At 41.0% G+C, this 15,371-nt stretch overlaps 1 protein-coding gene across 1 annotated transcript in view; it reads left to right on the forward strand.

The window, feature by feature from the left end:
* The window catches only part of col27a1a (collagen, type XXVII, alpha 1a), a 66,555-nt gene that overhangs the window by 42,727 nt on the left and 8,457 nt on the right, over positions 1 to 15,371 (forward strand). The window contains exons 15-36 of the mRNA XM_061060821.1: positions 34 to 87; positions 358 to 402; positions 1,631 to 1,684; positions 2,033 to 2,086; positions 2,408 to 2,461; positions 2,548 to 2,601; positions 3,142 to 3,195; positions 3,345 to 3,389; positions 5,260 to 5,313; positions 5,398 to 5,442; positions 5,529 to 5,582; positions 5,667 to 5,720; positions 7,354 to 7,407; positions 8,097 to 8,150; positions 11,341 to 11,394; positions 11,647 to 11,691; positions 12,642 to 12,686; positions 12,935 to 12,988; positions 14,335 to 14,388; positions 14,722 to 14,775; positions 14,867 to 14,920; positions 15,239 to 15,292. Of these exons, the coding sequence (XP_060916804.1) occupies positions 34 to 87; positions 358 to 402; positions 1,631 to 1,684; positions 2,033 to 2,086; positions 2,408 to 2,461; positions 2,548 to 2,601; positions 3,142 to 3,195; positions 3,345 to 3,389; positions 5,260 to 5,313; positions 5,398 to 5,442; positions 5,529 to 5,582; positions 5,667 to 5,720; positions 7,354 to 7,407; positions 8,097 to 8,150; positions 11,341 to 11,394; positions 11,647 to 11,691; positions 12,642 to 12,686; positions 12,935 to 12,988; positions 14,335 to 14,388; positions 14,722 to 14,775; positions 14,867 to 14,920; positions 15,239 to 15,292 (1,143 nt within the window). The remainder of the gene's footprint in view (positions 1 to 33; positions 88 to 357; positions 403 to 1,630; positions 1,685 to 2,032; positions 2,087 to 2,407; positions 2,462 to 2,547; positions 2,602 to 3,141; positions 3,196 to 3,344; positions 3,390 to 5,259; positions 5,314 to 5,397; positions 5,443 to 5,528; positions 5,583 to 5,666; positions 5,721 to 7,353; positions 7,408 to 8,096; positions 8,151 to 11,340; positions 11,395 to 11,646; positions 11,692 to 12,641; positions 12,687 to 12,934; positions 12,989 to 14,334; positions 14,389 to 14,721; positions 14,776 to 14,866; positions 14,921 to 15,238; positions 15,293 to 15,371) is intronic.

Consider the following 15,371-nt stretch of genomic DNA (forward strand, 5'->3'; position numbering starts at 1 on the left):
AATATGTTTCTTATTTGCCCCCTTTGGCGACAGGGTGATATGGGACCTGTGGGAGAGATGGGCCTTCCAGGACCTAATGGACTGAAGGTAAGCTCTCCCAAACAGATGGAAGCTGTTTCCTTCACTGTCTTATCTGGTATTGTCTTGTTGTTACTGCATATAGTTCAGTTATTATTGTTATACAACTCAAAGGAAAAGCCAACAACAGAGTTTGGAGACAAAGCTGGATAAAATAGCATATTAGACTTTGCCAGTGATTTACATCCTCAGCACGGAAACATTACCATGAGGGTGAATTGTAGGTGATCTTTGTCTTTGGGGATCCCTTTCTAACCTAACTGTTGGTGCTTGTTGCAGGGGGTTCCCGGAAATCCAGGAGAACCAGGACTGAAAGGTGATAAGGTGATCTGAATATTCCTGTTATTGACCTGTGTTTTAAGCAGCATGTGATGTAGGCCTTCATGTTCTCCTTTGCATCCTGCTATAGCCAACTCTGTCCAACTTTTACATATAGAGCATGTTTTCAGTAGGTCCCACCTTCATTTTCACTTCTAGGCCTATGAAAACTCTTCCACTTATATAAAGCATCAGATTTGACTGTTTTCTCTTGTTTTCATGAGTCCTTGCTATGTTACTTCCATGACATCCCTTTGTGATATGTTAATGAAAACGACTCGTCCCCCTCTTTCAGCAGGGAGACTGTCTGGTGATAAACTTAAAGGAATAATTTGACTATTTGTGGAAATATGCTTATCACTTCTTGAACTTTAGATGAGAAAATCGATACCACTCATTTGTCCGTTGAGTATGGCACTCAAGACAGTGGAAAACCGCTAGTTTGGCTCAGTCCAACAGTAACAAAATCTGCTTACGAGCACCTCCTAAGTAAACATTTTTACTCTTTTTTTTGTCCTGTTAACACAAAAAGGGGATGATGACAAAAAGTTAGCCTAAAAGCCAGTATTTGGGGTGTTAAAGGGGTTTTTGAGTGGGACTATTTCCTGGCTGGGGGCAGTGAACTCTTGGTGACTGGGAAGTAAGACTACTGTCCCTGGTTAAGAAGTTAGTCCAACACTTCTTTGGGTTTTGTGGGATTACAAAAACAGATATAACATGTTTATTAAATATATTTAAAAGGTTTTTGTAAGTTATTTTTAACCTTTGGATAGCAAAGCTGTTTGACTTCAGTTTTGAAGCTAAGCTAAGCTAACCAGCTGCTGGCTCCAACTTCAGATTCATGTACGGACATGAGCGTGGTATCAATCTTCTTATCTGATACGTGGCAAGAACGTGAGTAAGACTAAAGCCGATCGTACTTAGGCAAAGAGGAAAATAATTAATTGTCTAGATTTACTTATCTCAAACTGGCATATTCTGTAAGACATGTGGGTGTACAGATCAGTGGGATTGTTATCAACGCCTTCACTAAAACAGATTGACACCACATGAAGAACTTGGCTAATCAAATGAATTAGATCAATTGTGACAGAATGTTGGCAATCAACAAACCTGTAATTAGTATTGTCTGTTCAAAAGCTGAATGTGATTGTTCAAGTTGAAAGCTACCATTCCCCCTAATGTTTTCCATTTATATCTCTTTATGTCCATACCTTCCATCTTCCTGTGTCAGGGTGAAATTGGGATTCCTGGAGAACAAGGGGAGATTGGGTACAAAGGAGACAAGGTAGATCACCACTGCAGCACACATGCATATGTTATAAATGTTCACATTTAGACTTAACATCCTTTTTTGGAAGAACTGTGTGTCTGCAAAATGACTTAGCCAGATGTGTTTTGTCCTGGTTATGGAAAATCTTATGTAAACCCTCCTCATGTATCTGTATGTGTAAGCAAAATCAAACTCTTTTAGCAACCAAGCACGGAGTGGTCCCAAGAGATAAAAGAAATATTGAGCAGAGTCATGCATGTCTAATGTCTGTTTCCTTCGAAAAGGAACCAGGGTTCTTTTTTGCTTCTGATTGCTCTCTGACTGTCAGTCTAACATTTTATTTCTTGTGTTTCTGTTGGACAGGGTATCCAAGGGGCTCCAGGTTTGCCAGGCATCCAAGGAAAACCAGGACCGCAGGTTAGCTTTGGTTCTAGCATACAGAAATAACTTAATATGCATAAATGTGGGTAAAATACGAATACTTAATATGAATTTCCTTTCCAAGAGTCACTCCAAATCTGTCTGCTCAATATTTTGCTACAGCAACAGTTTAATTAGTTAGCCTAGCTTAGCGCCCAAACCGGAACCTAGGTGGAAACTTAGCCTGGGTCCGTCTAAAGTTAACGAAATCTGCTGACATGTATAAAGGGTGTCTCACATTACTCTTTAAAAAAATGTGAATGAGCATATCCCAATATTTGTTTAAGGTATTTCTCATGTTTGTTGTCTTTGTCACAGGGAAAGGTAGGAGAGAAAGGTCCAGACGGTGCACCTGGACCTCCAGGCCCTGAGGTCAGTATTTACATTGCTACAATCATTTAGTGAGCCTTTATTTTGAACAGACAATTGACAATTTATTTTTTAATCGATCGTGACAGGGTTTTCCTGGTGACATGGGACCACCGGGAGAGAACGGCCTTGAAGGACTAAAGGTGAGTAAACTGTCTTTTTGCTGAGTCGTCTATGAATGCAAGAGAAAGAAAAAGACATGTAAGCTAGCAGCTCTGTTATTTAGTATTTTGAGCTAAATGCTAAAGTCTGCATGCTAACATGATTTCAGTGGAAGTGTTAACATGCAATTATCTAGCAGAATTAATGTCTGCCATGTTCACTATCTTAGTTCAGTGTGTTAGCATGCTGAGCTTTGCTAATTAGCACTAAAAGCAAAGTAGAGCTTAGGCTGGTTTGAGGGTAATTAGTTTAGCAGGTTTCTTTTTAGAAAAAAATCTGAACAAATCAATAATTTGATGTAACAATGGCACTAATTCATGAAACCAACAAAGCCATAGTGATTCATGAATGTTTGTACAGAATTCCAAGATAATCCGTCCAGCAGTTTTTGAGATATTTCAGTCTGGACCAAATTGGTAGACCAGCTGACCAAAAGACCAACATTGTCTTCGCTACAGCCAAATCACTCCTGGCTAAAGCGCATTAGCATTCATTCATTCGACTGTTTGTTACCCATCCAGGGAAAGCCAGGAGTCAGAGGTTTACCGGGACCACGAGGGGTGCCTGGCTTGGAGGTAAGACTGCCCATCACCACCCCTGCCAGAACGACCCCAAAGCGCCAAAAGGCATTAAATGTTTTATTGCGCAGGGCTTCTCTTTGCTAAGGGGCTGCTTTGTGTCCCCCAACATAATTCATGCTAAGATCAATATCATCTGTTTCCAGGGTGATGAAGGCCCGATCGGACCACCAGGACCAACAGGACTTGAGGTGAGTTATTAGATAAATACCCAGCGCTCCCTGCCTGCTGTGGAGAAAGGAGGGAGAGAGAGCTGATAAAAGGGGTCACAGTATAGCATGTGGTTACTAGACATTCATGTGTGTTTAGTCATGGAAACACTTTGAGTCTGTGTGTGCAATTATGCAAGTTTACATGTTTGTTTAAACTGTACCCCATGCAGTACAATCAAACCATCAGTCATGTGCATTGTTTTGGATTCTTTCCATATCCCTTGTATGTCTGTTGTAAACAAATCAACGACAGAGAGAGATTGAAATATCACTGAGTTTATAGAAACCTAAATTCAGTGTGAAGCCGAATCAGCTCATGATCAGCTGTACAGTTCTGAGTTAGAAGATCAATGCAATCATTGCATGGGGAAAGTTTGCAATTGGACTGCTATGAATGTTACTCGATGTGAGTAAACAGAGCAGGCAATTGAAATGCAATGCCAGCCTTCTGTTTTCAACAAATTACATACTCTAAATCATGTGTGACTCTTTATGCACCCCAAGGACCAGCACAGCAAGCAGTATAATTTAGCGGTTTAATTTTAATCATGCAGCCCAACGATTGTTGTCCCGCAGTGAGAGTTGATAACAAGGTTATAAAGTAGGCCATCATTATGGATTTTTCTCGGTGTCCAATAAAGGAGCTGTAGAAATTTATACCCCAACTTTTATGGATGTTGTGCTACGTTTTGTCTCTTTGCAATTTTCCTCTCGCAACAAAGGCTTGCATGCAATCCACATTGTTGGCCACTAGGGGGTGATAACTGCAATCACCTTGTTTATAGTTGGCAAGATTTATTGCTGCCATAAAGTGCTAGATGTTAATGGACCACTGCAGAAATGAAAGAGTTGTTGACATTATTTCTTAACTTTTTCTCTGGCTGACAGAGAAAATTGACTGTTAAAAAAATAGAAATGCTGTCATCCCTACTTTTTCTTTCCTTTAAAAAAAATGTTTCTTTATCCGCAATGCTAACAATCCATCGGTTTATCTTTTTCTTCTTCCTGCTTCCCTGTCAGTGTGCACTTTCTTTGACTCCGGCCCCCTTAAACTCCCCTCCATCTCGTCACCCACCCCGCCCCTCTCTCCTCTATCCGAGGGAAGTGGTGTATTACTCCTTCAGGAGCTGTGATTGATCTCTGGCCAGGTGCCACAGGTCCTCCTGCTACTCCACCATGTCCTTTTCCTCAACCAGCTGTCTTTTAGCTTCACTGCTCTGCTCAGAATGACACCCTCTTCATACGATCTCTTACACCTCCTCAGATGTCCACTCTGTTCTTTCTTTAAGCATTCCTTTTCTTTTGTTGGTTAATGTGGTGCGTCACAGATGTAAATTTAAATAGGGTGATAAGAAGTCACAAATTCTGGAGAGCTCTGTTTTATTCTCATTTTACTGTTTTTTCGGTAAAACAGTGTGAGCCTTCTGAAAGCTGCCAACGTTTCCGGAGTAAAACTTTGGAATTGTTGAGTCACCTAGTCTTTAGGAGTTTGGCTTAGACATTTGTGACCTGGAGTTATTGCTGGTAAAAAAGCACTCAGACCCCCTCTTAACCCCGGGAATTACTGTCTGTGCAAGAGGAACATTACACTCATTGAACGCTTTCACAGCCGGCCAAAATGTACTGTCAGCAATACCTGCACACGCCAATGCATATTCCGACAGCATGTACAGTGAGCTAGAACAGCTGCCAACAACAGTACTTCCTAAGCCATACTTCAGAATGTCATCTCTTAGGAAGCAGATCCTTTATATTCATCGGGAGTTTGTCATGAATTGTAATGATTCGGCGACTGCTAAGTGTAAATCCGTAATTGGCTCCTATTATTCACAGCTTTGTCCTCTTTCAGGGTAGACTGGGCCGAAAAGGATTTCCTGGAAAAGTTGGGCCAGAGGGACTTAAGGTAAAAAAGAAAATCAGTAAGCGTATACCATTTTTGCCTTTTCTCAGTATAAACAAACCATAAGTAATGCATGTTTTTCTGCAGGGAGAGACTGGTATCACAGGAAATGTTGGATCCATGGGGGAAAGAGTAAGAAACTGTCACAAAGCACATACCATTTTTCCAAATCCTAATCTATTCATCCATCCATCCAACACTGAGTCTGATTGTTTCAGGGCTTGGTGGGTTTCATTGGACCTGTGGGAGAGTCAGGACTGGCAGGAGAGAAGGTAAAGTAGAATGTTCTTTACTTTTTTGTTCCATCTTTACAAGGTGACTTTTTATGACTAAACGTCGTGCTCATGTATGTTTAGGGTGATCGAGGGGAGATGGGCCTTCCCGGACCATCTGGAGAAAAGGGATCAACGGTAAGACACAGTGAAGAAGGCAGAGTGGAGTGATTTCATGTGTAAGAGTTACCAATGACAATGCTTCAAAATGAGCTCTTAGCGAGTGCTTTTATTACGAGAAACCTTAAAAAAACATCAAAAACTAAACTGTGTGTGTTATTCCCATGGGAATATTCTTAAAAGTGGGATTATGTCAGTACCACATAATATGCCTTTAATAGAGACACAGGACAGTTGATAGAGTCTCGGGGAGAGAGAGTGGGAAAGGAGCCATAGGTCAGATTCTAACCCTGGGCTGTCCGCTTTGAGGACTGTAGCCTCTGTACACAGGGAGCGCAAACTAACCACTAGGCCACCAGTGCCCCCTTGGGCATCACCAGGCTAGGGGGGCCGATACTTTGGAGAAATATTTCAGTACACTAGAGAAACACTTGTTTTAGAGGTAGGACTAAAACATGATCAGAGCAGTGCACTAAAAACTGACACAGCTTCCAGGGCTATTGTGAAATCATGGTGTTCTGTATTAAATGAAGAAATCAAATCTGAGAAATTAAAAATGACCAAGCCTCCAAGTCAGTGAGGAGTCGCTGGTAACCTTCACAAGGGCTGTTTCTATGCTGTGTTCGGCAAATACTTCAGATTGATACTGTTCAAACTGTGACACAGATGGCTTTTTTTGAATTTGAGATATATTTTTCCTAGGACACCCCAGTGCACCCAAAGGTGCTTTAATTTGCTTTATTCTGTGGTTATCATACAACCATCTTGCTGTGTTCAAACTGAGCATTCTGTCATGTTGTGTCTTTATCTGAAGTGAACCATTTAATACTGTATGAGTGGCCGGAGTGGATGAGAATTAAGTCATCATTTTTCCTGAAACAGAGAAAAGTTTCCTGCTGGCCAACAGCCAGTTGGATTCCTCTCAGGACATTACCACACACAACCACTCACAGAGTTGTGAGGAAGTTCTCTGTTGTCCCGCTTTCTCAGCTGCAGAACAGAATCAGACTCTGTGGAAAATACTGCATCATACAAAGTGAAGGGAGCTGACTAGGAGACATCTATAAAGGCTCATACTTCCCAACATTTGTGATTTATTCCCATGGATGCATGAGATCAGAGCTGCCTACTGTGCTATAGGTTTGGATATTGGTCAGATTTTATTGCACTCAGCTGATCTGAGTAGTCTGACTAAAATGGGTTCCATTACATAGTTATGCCTTCACAAATGGCCCGGCCAGAACATAAGGAGCAGCAGGGGAAAGAAAAAGCAGCCAAAAGCAGTACAGTATGTTTTCAGATGTTAAATCATCTCCTTGGACTCTCTTTTCCACATCACGCTTCTGCAAATGTATGGTCATACAAGTTTGTGGCTGAAATCCAGTTTATTGCTGCAAACAAATTCAAACTGTATGCTTGCAGAAGAACAGAATTAAGACTGAGTTTGTGTCTTACAACAAATAAATTCCCTTCTAAAAACCTTTAGTTTGTCAACACTCGACTACAACAATGTCTCGATCATGTTACAGTATTGTACCTTTCTTTGTGTATAAGATTTTTACTTTGCTCTATAGTATAGAGTCTATACTTTTACTGCTTCTTTAATCAATTCAACGACTGAATTTGTTTCTGTTTGTGTACTTATTGATAGGGTCACACAGGAACACCAGGTGCAACTGGGCCGACAGGACCACTAGGAAGACCAGTAAGTCACCACTCTTTCTCTCATTTTCTCCTTTATCACAGTTTTTTTTTTCCAGATAACTGTGTTGTTAATAGTGCTATAATTATTGTTATCAGGTTTTGTGTTGTCTGTAGCTTAAAGTAGTATGTATGGCTGTGTCTTAGTCAAACTATGTAGTCCAAAAAGCCTAATGTAGAACAAAGACATCTTTGTTTCTAGGTACAAAGCCCCATGTTTCTCGCCTTTGCAGATGACAGTAATATGTAGTGTTTACAACCCAGAGCCTACATCAAATGTTTCTCAGACAATTATGAGACCTGGCAGCCTCCTGCTGAACCCTCATTACCCTCCTGTCAGTCAAAAGCCCAACACCTATAACCAATTAGAAGCTGCCCCCCCCTTCCCTGTGTCCTTGCCATGGCCAGGTCTCAGCTGAGCTTTGCTTGAAGGTGGGGGCCACTGAGCCACCAAAACAAACATAAATATGGGGCTCTGGGGTGCAGCAGGACAGGATTCCAGAGCAGGACCTTTAATTGGTGTGAGTGACAGATCTAACAACAAACCCCATAGTGTGTTCTCGAGGTCAGGCTGCCCCCCAGGGTCAACAACCAGGGGGCTCTGTGCTCTGTCAGTGTAAACCTTTGTTTTATCTTTCTGTCCATTTTTCCTTACCCCCCTCTCTTCATCCCCTCTTTTCCTTTGTTCATCAGGGCCCTCCTGGAGCGGCCGGGCCTGCCGGTACCAGAGGACCCAAAGGCTTGCGGGTGAGTTTGACGTTTGAAGTTTCACACCTGTTCCTTTTGACACTTAACTTTAAGAATGAGTGTGCCAAACATCCCGGCCTTAAGAGCAGATCATAAACTACAAAAGCGTTTAGCTACACATCGCTTTGCTCTACTGTGTCGCACCACTGGAAAACTTTTGCTGATAGACATAATGAAGTGACATAGACCTGCCTCTGAGCTGAGGTCATGTGTGTTTAATGGACACGGCTGTTTGCATAACACAGTGTCTGGTTCAGAGTCATAGCATGAGTCCACTTTATCCTTTTGAGAAGTCAGTGCTCATTATAACTGCTGGAAGAGCTCCAGTGATGTAAAACAAACAGTTCCTTTTTTTGTATTTCATGCAAGTGCCACAATGACAAGCAGTTATGGGAGGAACCTGCCGTCAATCCAGCTACATGACACGTGTGGTGGAGAATGTGACCTGGCTTTTGTGGCTTTTCTGGAGATTGCTTTGAAGATAAATTTAGTACACTGATGAAATGTGATTTATGGCGGGGTTTAAGAGGCTTATATCAGTTATATTGGAAAAGCAGAAGGTTAAAAACATTTAAAAAGGTTGATGGGCTTGAGCCTGTCTTGCGCTTTTCTAGTCTTCTGACTACTCAAAGCGCTTTTACACCACATTCACACTCCACTGACAAAGCAGTGGAAGCAACTTTGGGTTAAGTGTCTTGTCCAAGGACACCAAGATGATGGCCTCAAATCTCTCTTATGCCCTCATATGATTGATTATCGGGTATTTTGATATTGAACTTAAAATAATCAGAGTTTTGAATCTCATGTAGAATGTATTGCAGACATATTGATTTATCATTATCACTATCAATTACAGGCTTTCATTGTAGCTGTGTTTCATTCACTGTGGGTGAGACACTGGAGTGCTGAATTTGCCTTTAATAGATACATTTGTGGGAGATAAGTCTATCAGGGTAAAAATAAGGCACGTAGTTTCAACAAAAATGTCAAAACTTTGTATACAGGTGGCAGTAACTGCTTGAGAGTATTCTGTGAGCGATGGAAAAAAAAGGTGATTTACAGCTGGTTAAATACCACCAGCAGACATTTAGACCACATAAATAAAAAAAATAGTTTTTAGGTAGACCCCAGAGTCATAATAATGTATACTGAGACTGATGCAGACAGCTAGGAGTGAGAAAATAACACTGTCAATGATATGTTGTGATTTGCTTTGTGTCACATTAGCATCTGCGTGATCTTTACCCTCTGTGGGAGGTCAGACATTGTCTCCACCCTTTATTCAAGGGTTTTAAAAAGATGTCTTTTACCACTTAAGTCCAGCTGGAGAGCTTCATGAAACAGCAGTGTGCTTTTTTATCAGAGGTATCCATGGGAGACGGGCCTCACTGCGGTCGGACTGGACACATGTAATGTCTCAAGCTGTGTTTTCAATTAATACAAATGTCAGCAGCTTCCATTGCCAGTAAATCTGCTGCTGCTGCCTCATGACTTATGCTGGGCAGTCCAGGCTTAGAAACCTGAGGGTAGCAAGCCAGGAGACAAATGTGTGCAACCAGAGACGCACACACACACACACACACACACACACACACACACACATCTCACAAGGTATTTCTCCACAAAAACACATTGTTTAAGTTTTGATATATTATTAAATCATAATTTAAAAGATGTTAGAACGCCTAATCCTCTCACATTTAAGATTTTTTTTCATTCATAAGATTATTTCAATTATCAAATCAACAAATGGGGCTGTATGCAACATTTACTCTGATTTCAACACAATTTGTCTTCAAGCTGTTAGCTCCTTGGCGTGAGGCCTCCATGTTGACAGCAACGTAACATCTGGCCTGGCTCTCTGAAACATTGGCACTGCTCTGTTTTCTAACATGGAAATATTGTGGAATCAGAGACAAGACACAAAACCGCACCAGACTGCATGTTGGCATTAGAACTAGCTCGGAAGCTAACAGCCCTTTAGCCTCTTTGTTAACTCTTTGTTTACGTTTCGTTTGCAGCCTGTTTGAACTTGCTGACTCAAATTTGGGGATATCAGCTGGGAGTGATCAGCAGTCTGACTAATCATGCTTTGTATCAAATAACTCCTCATGACGTCTGACCTACAAATTCTCTGCTAATGTTTTCCATATTTAAGAGCATATAAATCCCCTCTCAGCATTTGGCGATAATTATTTTTATTTAGCCAATTAAAAGAGATGTTTTTGAATGTTCTGAGATCATGCTCTTGGTGTTTCTTTTTTATATTTGACAGGCTTAGACATTTTTTGACACAAAATAATATAAACGGGTGTAATTAATAACCTTTAAAGAATAATCATAGTTGTGTGAGCGGGTTTTTCTGAAGCGTGATCAGAGTGAAATGTTTCCCCTACACATCGGCTAATCCGGCTATGTAAACGCAAGCAGTGGGTAGCAGGTACCCCAGACAGGAATGTTAATGAGTGCTGCTTATCCAGCTCTATGTATAATAGGCTTATAGCACTTCAGCTAGCGGCGGCTAAACTCCCACTGTGCTCAATCATCAAGCACTCCTGTGTGGCTGCGTCATATTTTCTTTGCTTTTCTCCTCGATTAATGACCCTGAGAAAATAATTAATAATCACTGTAAGCTCAGATCGACCCGTAGAGTATGAGCCACCGGGGATCGTCACTGTGTCACTAAGCCAGCATCTTCCTCAGTATGGATGAGAAAAGTTGTGCAGGTGCAGAGCAGATGCTTTGTATTGGTCCACTGCCTGGCTCCCATTTATTATCACTGCTTAATGGACTGGGGGGCCTTTAAGCACTGTAGATTGATTATGTTTGACAGCTTGATCCATGTAATGTAAACAGTCAGACTGACAGTATAGGTGTTTAAATTGGACCCCAGACTATGTGCCCTGCTTTAAAAGAACTGTAACTCTCGCTGCCATGTGTTACACCTGTAACTATTTCTTCAGTCTTTCCACACACAGATACAAAAAAATTATTTTTACACACACTTACACACAACTTGTTTCTGTATCTAAAATGAAATGTAGCGTTTCCAGGCACGGCTACACTCACACTACCTCCTACATGGACATTTTTTGCACTATACAATGATGTTTATGTACAGAATGCCGTGGCTGTCTGGCTGTGTTACACTGACCTCTGTTGGTGAAGTGACAGCTGTCTTGTGTTTCAGGGAGCAATCGGGCCTGACGGTCCAACGGGAGAGAGGGGGTTAGAGGGCAAGGCGGTAAGAAATCCGACTTTATTGTGTGTATATGCTGGATTTTCTTTTTCTTGTTTGAATTAATCACAAAGTCAAACCGTGCAAACACATGAGTTATGACCTGGAAATAGCATGACATGGTGTAAAAATGACACCCTGCATGCATAATTGATTCTAAAGAGGGGAAACAGATATTTAGCACCAAAAATGAAAAGCTGTAAATCTCTTGACATGTTTTAACATGCAGCCATTTTTCATCCTCCCCTCTCTCTGCAGGGCTTTGATGGTCCTCCAGGAAAATTAGGTTTCCCTGGACCTCAGGTAAAGCACTGGGGTACTGTTCTGCCTTCTCGCTACTTCCTTTCATATATTTTTCGGTGCTCATGTTCCTCTGGAGGGATTAGGCATTAGAATGATTTATAAAACCTACATGATACCAGCAGTGAGGAAGCCAGCAGTCAGACACAACGTATGACTTTGGAGGAGATAACTTTCCTGGGGAGGTCCCTGCTCGTTGACTGTGAGCCAGATTTACAAAGGCCTGCATGAGACTTTCTGGTGTAATATGAATGTTTCTGCACATGTATTACTACAAAGTCTAGTAATCTTTATTCATAGAAAATGTAATGGATATGATGAAAGGATCCATACATTCACTTTTGGGCACATGGACGGAAGTTAAAGTGGCCATTTCTTAGTGAAAATCAACTATTTTCTTTTTTTTCTTTTTTTAATCTACAGTGGTCAGATATTGCTCACATGTATTTTAATTACATAAATAGCAAACGTTAAGCTGCAGCGTACATCTCAAACAAAGCACTGAAGCTTTAATATACTTTCCTTAGTTATTATGGTAAATATCATAAATTAAAATGTTATCTTTAAAGAAAATTTATTTTAAAAAAAGTTAACTGAATGTGCTTTACATTAAAGCCAGAATATAAAGATGAATATAAAGATGATCATCTAGGTAATATGAGGAGCACTAATGTAGGACACACTGTAAAGTGCAAAATAATATAAAGTTCAATTCAATAAATTCCACACACAGAGATAAAACCATCAATATAATTAACCAAACTCCAGAATATGCAGGTCTAAGAAGCAGCAGCCACAGTTATTATTCAATGAGCCAGGAAGACGAGAAACATTCTTCGAGGAGTTTGCTTTTTCTATACTGAACTCCAGTTTAGTGAGCATCGAAGATTGCCACTTTAATGAACTTAAATTAATCAAGTCTTTCCTGTCGTCCTGTTATTGTGTCCTCGCAGGGGAAGATCGGAGAGTCGGGTGAATCTGGGCCTAAAGGTTTTCCTGTGAGTTCACTCTCCCCGTTTTCAGAAATTGTACAGTTAATGAATAGGCTTAGATGAACAGATCGACCCTGTTACAACAAGCTTTATGTTCAACAAGCCGTCTACTGTTTGTAAAGGCTGTATTCAACTGTGATATTGTTTAATTGCTTTTGCTATTTGAACAAACTAAATTTAGTTTTTTCTGTTTAAATGAAGGTTGGGCATATACAGTACTTGTTTTCTATGCTCACTTATCTTTCTTTTTCCAGGGTATCCAAGGGCCTTCAGGACCTCCAGGGGACAAGGGAATACCAGGCGAGCCGGTATGACCAACCGACTTCATCCAACTTCAGCCCTCATCTTTCGTTTTTCTCCCCTCTTACTCCTTCCTTTTTCTCTCTTGAAAATATCCGCTTTTGCAGAACTCCTAAATTAGCTCATCAGACTTTTCTTCTTCATTTTTCACGACCATACTTGGAAGTTTTATTAGCTTGTCTTTGGCGTCTACGAGCACCTTAGTCTTCTCTGCCCAGGCCCAAAATATCACAGCCAAGAGAAAATTTATGAGACACATTTTAGACTTTATTAAGAGTATATATTTGCTTCTATTAAATGTTTCCTCCAAAGGAGCCAGGGAGTTGTGTCATCCTTCATGCATCTGTTCTGTAGTGGCAGGAGAGTGAACTGTGAGCATGCAGTTTGAAGGATTAAGTAGTCTACTTTTTTTTAAGTAGGAACAGCTTATGAATAGAGGTGCTAAACTGCTGAACTTGTAGGGAAAATGTCTGTGATTATTGCCATGATGGATAAAACCTGTGCTACAGAGTTTCTGTAGTCCTTCATGTGGTTTTGTTTTAATTGTTCTGAAAGCGACAGAACAGTAAAAGACAGATGAAGAAAAGTTTTTGCTGGTAAATGGACTTGAGCAACTTGGGGTTTAGTGTCTTGCCCAAGGACACATCAGACATGTGACTACAGGAGCTGGGCATCGAACCCCTGACCTTCCGGTTGAGATACGACTCTACTAATTGAGCCACAGCCGTTAACTGATCTGGCTTTCTAGTATTAGACTATAGAGTTTGTTGACTACTTTGTTTACATTTAGGCAATCTTTTCGGTTACTCTCTATTAAATAGTCAACCTAGTTAGGAAGATGGAAACCAGTTTTCCAGGAACCAGCTACAAATATGAAGACTTGTAAATATAGAGTTCAAGAACCGCTCTTTCCCTCCTATTCTATGCTTCATTTGTTTTCTCTCTTATGCTGCATGGCTGTACGTACTGAAAAGAAATACTCTGAGCTCCTCAGTTTCTTAATTTGTTCTATTAAACAGCAATACAAATAAAAGCCCCCACAGGTGAATTCAGTTACATTTAAGCTATTGTTTAGGCAGATCCAAGTCAACCAGGGAGCACACATTAATCAATACGCACTCGGGATGAGATTCAGAAAATGTCATGGCAAAGCATCAGTGTTTTAGGCGCGTAATTAGTGACAGTCAGTCATTCAGAGCCAAACTGTGTACACATGATACTCATTTAGGTGATGTTTTCAACAACTTAAAAACAAAAGCCACATATTTCCTTCGTTTTGTTGTGTATTAAATGAGATCTGATGAGAAACATCTGTTTGAGTGAACTGATTAAGTATTTGTGTTGTCATCTGCAGGGACCACCTGGGCCACCAGGGACGGTGGGACTGTTGGGAGACATCGGCCAAAAGGTGAGAGATTTTGTTAACGATTACACTCATACACACAATGTGTTCATCCACACACACAAACACACACACACACACACACACACACACACACACACACACACACACACACACACACACATTAAGTATACTGTAGAGACTAAATGACTAAATATGTCACATCTGGTGTTCACTCTCTCACAGTTTATCAAACAGAACTTATTAACACACATCACAAAAGTGGCCTTTTTTTTTTACAGTAATTATTGGATCCAAGTCCTAAAAAAATATTGATATCTCGTACCAAAGAGTCATTAGTCCTATCTTTAAACTTGAATGTGCTTTGTATACATTCAGGGTCCTCCAGGCAAGGTGGGGGAACCTGGACTGCCAGGCGAGCCAGGAGAGAAGGTGAGATGTTTCATTTAAACTTTTGCAATCTTGATCTGCACTGATTTGGTCAGTGCTGTGATGCTCATGTTTACCTGTCTGCGTGTATCAGGGCGCCATTGGAGCTGACGGGAACATCGGGGAGCAGGGACTGATAGGACCACGGGTATGTTTTTCTTTTAAACTATTTCAAACTATCAAATATTTTGGGGTGCAGGTGGCCTAACGTTTGGTGAGCGCGCGCCTCATGCACGCAGGCTGTGGTCCCCGAGAGAAGGCGGCCCGGGTGTGGCTCCTTTCCCGCATGTCCTTCCCCACTCTCTCTCTCTCCCGTTTCTGACTCTGTCCACTGTCTTATCTCTGAAATGAAGGCCCAAAAATAAATCTTTAAAAACGATCAAATATTTTGCCTTTAACTGTTGCATTTGTGTCTCTCTGTGCGTTTGTGTGTGTGTGTGTGTGTGTGTGTGTGTGTGTGTGACAGGGAGAGCCAGGCCTAGAGGGAGAAGCTGGTTCTGCTGGTCCCGATGGCGCCAAGGTGACATTTTTGATTTTCCTAAATATCTTTTGCATCGTCTCCAAATCTCAGTTATATACTAAACTCATAATCAGAATAA

The sequence above is a fragment of the Labrus mixtus genome, chromosome 17 (genome assembly GCF_963584025.1).
Source record: "Labrus mixtus chromosome 17, fLabMix1.1, whole genome shotgun sequence".
Taxonomy (NCBI): Eukaryota; Metazoa; Chordata; class Actinopteri; order Labriformes; family Labridae; genus Labrus; species Labrus mixtus.